Below are 5,893 nucleotides of genomic sequence, written 5' to 3' on the forward strand. Positions count from 1 at the left end.
GTTTGTTGGACAAATGTTGTTTTGCATGAGTGCTTCAAATCAGACTATCCACACACTCCCCATATACAGGACTGGGCTTTTGTACTGATGGATCTATGAATGTTCTCCCCTGGCATCCCTGGAAAAGTGCTGGCACACATAAGCCATCTCCAGGTACGAGTGATGAGCTAAACAATAGGTGGAATTCCATTTTCATCAGTGAGAGAATAAATGTACATCTAGGAAATGTCACATACGCATCCCACACTTGGATGTCAGAATTCCACTGGGACACCAGATGCTGCGTGTGACAGATACTGCAGTTGCATGCAGGCTAGGAATGGTTTATGTATTACTGGGCCAGGGGTTTTGTGCAGCTCCAGGAGGAAAGGGTTGCCAGGATCTAAAAATGGGGGAGGGGGGAAGAGGAAGGTGATTATGGTGAATCACTCAGGTTGTAAACAGCTCCTGGGGAGGCTTGCACATACTGTTTCAGACTGGATTTTCCAGAGACCAACAGCCAAAGAAAGGGCTTGTGGTGTGAAAGGGCTGAATTTAGGCTGACTCAGCGTCATTCTGATCCAGCAAACGGACAAGAGCGACTGTCCAAGGAGGCCCACACCCTTGTGAAAGGGTGGGAAGACAGAGTACTGGGGCCCCCCTCTAAGACTGAAGGGTGAGTCCTGGTATGTTTAAATCTCTGTTGTTATATAATTGTTTTACCTTAAGAATAAAGATGCTCGCTTAGAAGAGCGGCGTGGTGACAAGTAACTGCTGGCTATACTCTTCACAGGCCCCAGAAAGAAGGCAGTGCACAGGAACTGGCCATTAAGCAGACTGGCTTGCTGGGGATATTGTAAGGTAAGGCAGGGGGCAGTGCAGTCTTAACACACAGCCCCTTCCCCTCCTCCCCCCGGGAGTGGGACAAAGATTCCTGGTCAGAGCCAGGTGATTGCTGGTTAGGAACTCTTGGAGTGGACCACAGGGGGTGGGATGGAGATGCATGTGCAGAGACCCTGTAACTGTAGTCTGCCAGCCTGGGCTCTAAGGGGTGACCTGTCAGCTAGAAACATAGGCTTGGTGGAGGTGTGGGTCATGGTTCTGTATCACTTACTGAAATGGCTTTCGGCCTTTTTTCATTTGCGGACCCCTAAAAATGTCAAATGGAGGGGCAGCCCCCTTTGGAAATCTTAGATCATCTGTGGACCCTCAGGGGGCTGCAGACCACAAGTTGAAAACCACTGCTATAGACAATGGGTCTGTAAGCAGCTTCTGCTAGGTCTGTTTGACACAGGTAAATCCTCCTTAGTCAAATAGGTTACAGTGGACATTGTTAGGAGACAGACAAGGTAAGACTTGTTAATGTGCAACAGAATGCTATGAGCATTTAATACAGCCCCAGCAGAACACACGTCCAGACTTCGTTTGAACCACTCAGTGTGTTACTAGTGTCTGAGAAAGAAACAGAGACTCAAACATCTACAGTCCGTCCCCTTGTGGGCGGCAGTGCGGATTCCACAGTCCGGCTTGTCCACTTGGTACTCAGAAGCATTTCCTGTAGATGAAGAAAGGACCATGTTCTTCATACTCTCTTCTGTAAACCCAGAGCTGCTGAAAGGCTTTGAGCGATGCTAAAATTGACCCTCCGGTCCAGACAGATGACTTCCTTTCAGGGGATGCTACTGCGATGGGATCATCGTTAGGGCACATCTTGTTCAGCTCTCTCTGGAAGCGGTCAGCAAAACCTGTCAGCATGGTACCACCGCCACACAGCAAAATATTGCCCATCAGCTTCTTCTTGAGATCAACATCACATTTATTGAGACAGCTCATTGTCAGCAGTGGAAGCGCTGGCTGCTGTGATCCTATCAAGGATGGTTTGAAGGGCATTTCAGCACACAGAAATCTCTCTTTGCCAATGGTAATTGAGTGCCCATCTGGAAGTTCATAATCAACCTGCTGTTTCCGGAGAGGCAAACTCATGTCATGCTGGAGGTCCAGAGACGCATAGCAACACTTTTCCTTGATGTCTTCTACTACACTTAGTAGTTCCTCAGTAAATGTGTTCCCAGCCTCATTTAATAACTTCATGAGGTAGTGGTTGAGGTCCGATCCAGCATAGTCTACTCTTCCAGTAATGCTTGGCATAGTGTAACCTTCATAGATAGGGACCACATATGAAACACCATGGCCACTTTCTACCACGAGCGCAGAGGTCTTTCCGTACGAATACATAGACAATCTGGACTGGTAGGCAATATGCATGGCAGGAGTGCAGAACGTTTCAAACAGCATCTCGGCATATTTCTCCCTGTTGGTGGTAGGACTCAGTGGAGGGTCTGAAACCAGTACAGCATGCTCCTCTGGGTGAATCCTCATCTCTTTGTGGAAAATGTATTCCCAAATGTCTTGGACACAATCCCAGTCGACCACTATGCCATGTCTCAACGGGTTGACCAGTTTTAGCGGTATTTTCACATCCTGAAGTTCTTTTCCAACAAAGGTTTCTTTGCGATTGTCCCCAGTTTTTGCAGTCTCCTGGAAATGCTTACCCACTGTGGATGAAATCACATGGGCAGGACGAGGCTCTCCAGCAAATCCACACTTACAGTAACCGGTGCCAATGTCTATGATCACTGCTCTAGTCTCCTTCACAATCGTGGGGCTTCCCTGGGTTGATGAAGGGCTGTCTTCTTTAGGCATTTTGCTGGCTCTAACTAGTACCGCCCTTTTTGCAGGACCTTCCTGGATTGTTGCTACTGAGACAGAGCTGGCAGTTCCTTTGAGTTACGTCTCCTTTCCTTTTTGTCATGGATGTTGATTCCCTGTGAGTGCGCTGGCAGAAACCATGGCAAGCAGAGAAATACCAGGGGTCATTTTGGAACTTTCATGCCACTGACATCACTGATTATGACATCAGCGGTCTGCTGCCCTTGGGGCCAGAGCCTAGCTTTTCAGAAGTCCTCTCCACGTGAGGACTTTTGGGGGGAAGAGACTGCTTGTTTAGCATAGCAGAGAGCTACTGGGGCCTGGCTGCAGCTCTTTCTACCATCACATGCCCTAGGACCTGCCCTGAGTAGTAGTAGACAACAGGGTGGCTGGCCTATGCCACCATTCCCACCTGCTGCTACTGCCTGTGGAGCTGAACAGGGTGCAGATACTGCATGTAGGCATGTCTCTGCAATGCACAGAAACACATGAATTGTTCTAAAACAGGTCTAGCACTACTAGCCCCAACTCGACTGCAACGACTTTTCAATGCAACCCTGATTTAAGAAAACAAATGACTTCCTCCCCAGCCTCCCCCTGAAGAGGTCTAGATTTTTTTTTTAAATTTATGTTAAGTGTTTCCCTAACCTCATTTGTTTAACAATTAAACAAGCTTCCAACCCCCACTCTTTCTATGGGATTGTGGCCATATTTAGAAAACGGCAAGGGTGAGAGACAGCCCTTGTGTTGCTGGGGCATGGCTGATCTGCATGAGAACAAGCTGAAATACAGAAAGCCAGGCTTGTGCTGTATCGTTCTGAGTCACCTTATCACCGCATTCCACAAACAGCACCTGCCATCCATGTGTTTGCCACGGAGCCACTGCAGCCAGAGTTAGAGTTTTGGGGTGCAGTGGGAGTACAACAGGTACAATGTTGGAAACCACCAAAAAGAAGCTGCCTCCTGCTAAACAGCACCATGAAACATACCTTCAACAAGATCCAATACTGGTTTCTACCTAGTCTAAGAGGGGAGATGTGGCCCAAGCGCCTACTGTTGAAGGAGGATGGGGCTCTTTTCAGAGTCCACTAGTGCCACTGCTTGGCTCGAGGAGTCCGTGATGACAAGTGCAAGGATATTCTGTCCCTTGGGCTGGGCCATTCCCCTGCAGTGTTCACAAGAAGCAGGAAAACAGTATCTTAGCTAGTGTTATTTTAGGCCGTCTTTCCATGTGAATGGCCAAGCAACACAACCAAAGCTGATCGCTTCAGATAGTTGCTGAAAACTGGAGTGCTCTGTGATCAGTGTTAATATTAGAATTACTGTATCCTCTGTCACAAGCAACAGCTATGCCCCCAACTCACTGCTGCAGTGGGCTTCTGCCCTTAGAATCATAGAATCATAGAATATTAGAGTTGGAAGGGACCTCAGGAGGTCATCTAGTCCAACCCCCTGCTCAAAGCAGGACTAACCTCAGCTATATCATCCCAACCAGGGCTTTGTCAAGCCTCACCTTAAAAACCTCTAAGGATGGAGATTCCACCACCTCCCTAGGTAACCCATTCCAGTGCTTCACCACCCTCCTAGTAAAAAACTTTTTCCTAATGTCCAACTTAGACCTCCCGCCCTGCAACTTGAGACCGTTGCTCCTTGTTCGGTCATCTGCCACCACCGAGAACAGCCTAGCCCCATCCTCCCTGGAACCCCCTTTCAGGTAGTTAAAGGCCGCTATCAAATCCCCCCTCACTCTTCTCTTTTGCAGACTAAACAAGCCCAGTTCCCTCAGCCTCTCCTCATAAGTCCTGTGCTCCAGCCCCCTAATCATTTTGGTTGCCCTCCGCTGGACTCTCTCCAACTTGTCCACATCCTTTTTGTAGTGGGGGGCCCAAAACTGGACACAATATTCTAAATGCGGCCTCACCAATGCCAAATAGAGGGGAATAATCACTTCCCGTGACCTGCTGACAATGCCCCTCCTAATGCAGCCCAATATGCCATTAGCCTTCTTGACAACCAGGGCACACTGCTGACTCATATCCAGCTTTTTATCCACCGTTACCCCCAGGTCCTTTTCTGCAGAGCTGCTGCCCAGCTCGTCGGTCCCCAGTCTATAGCTGTGCATGGGATTCTTCCTTCCTAAGTGGAGGACTCTGCACTTGTCCTTGTTGAACCTCATCAGATTTCTTTTGGCCCAATCCTCCAGTTTGTTTAGGTCACTCTGTATCCTATCCCTACCCTCCAGGGTATCTACCATTCCCCCCATCTTAGTGTCGTCTGCAAACTTGCTGAGGGTGCAATCTACCCCATCCTCCAGATCATTAATAAAGATGTTGAACAAAACCCTTCAAGGCCTGGAGCCCCAGGATCCTGCCAGAGTCCGTCACTGGCCCTAGCATAACACCACATCTTAACATTACCCAAATAATTGTAAGAGGGGGGGAAAAGTCTGTCTTTAAATGTGAGATTGGCTGTACTAGAACTCCACCTCAGCATTTCGGCACCCAAGAGCAAGGACATGAGGAAGAGCCTTTTTCCACAGAGCTGGGTTCACACCATTGTAAATAAGTGGATTTGTTGCAGAGACAAGGCCTGGCCCAGGTGATTTCATCTACAGGAAGCAAAAGTTTTCAGGAAACTGATAAAATTGGGGACAAAAAAAAAAAAAAAAAAAACCAGGCTTGGACAAGACTGGCTGTATGCTAAAATACCACTCCAGCTCATCAATCCATTGAGACAGGGCCCAGTGATATACTGGGATGGGCTCCATGCTATTAGGAAATATATCCTGTACTGGGAAATCAGTATCCAGCCTGAGGTGCACACTGTTCTGGGAGCAGACCTTCACTGTGTCCTGTCACCAATAAGGAAAACTTGGCACAGCTCTTCCTTGAAATCTTCTGTGCTCCAGCAATCAGATAACCTGCTGTCTACATTAGTCATCTCTTTTTCCAAGCTGAATAGTCCCAGTCTTATTAATCTCTCCTCATCTGGAAGCTGTTCCATACCCTCAGCTATTTTTGTTGCCCTTCCCTTTTCCACTTCCAATATATCTTTTTTGAGATGGGGTGACCAGACCTGCAGGCAGTATTCAATATGTGGATATACCATGCATAAGCATAAGCTATATTTACCTCCACAAAACTCCAGAGACTTCCCAGTCAGATATGCTGCAAGACTGATTGTCCATAATGAATCTACTCAATAC

At 47.8% G+C, this 5,893-nt stretch overlaps 1 protein-coding gene across 1 annotated transcript; it reads right to left on the bottom strand.

The window, feature by feature from the left end:
* Positions 1 to 1,496: 1,496 nt before the first annotated feature.
* ACTL7A (actin like 7A) lies at positions 1,497 to 2,375 on the bottom strand. Its single transcript, XM_067553458.1, has one exon. It carries the CDS (start codon positions 2,356 to 2,358, stop codon positions 1,522 to 1,524), a length of 837 nt encoding a protein of 278 aa, XP_067409559.1. The 5' UTR covers positions 2,359 to 2,375; the 3' UTR covers positions 1,497 to 1,521.
* Between the last annotated feature and the right edge of the window lie 3,518 nt (positions 2,376 to 5,893).

This window comes from Emydura macquarii, unplaced genomic scaffold (assembly GCF_026122565.2).
Source record: "Emydura macquarii macquarii isolate MOO-44397 ecotype Brisbane River unplaced genomic scaffold, CSIRO-AGI_Emac_v2 contig_1451, whole genome shotgun sequence".
Classification (NCBI taxonomy): Eukaryota; Metazoa; Chordata; order Testudines; family Chelidae; genus Emydura; species Emydura macquarii.

Excerpts from the sequence above, each read along its gene's own strand:
- ACTL7A (XM_067553458.1), bottom strand. The coding sequence starts at position 2,358 with ATGAGGATTCACCCAGAGGAGCATGCTGTACTGGTTTCAGACCCTCCA.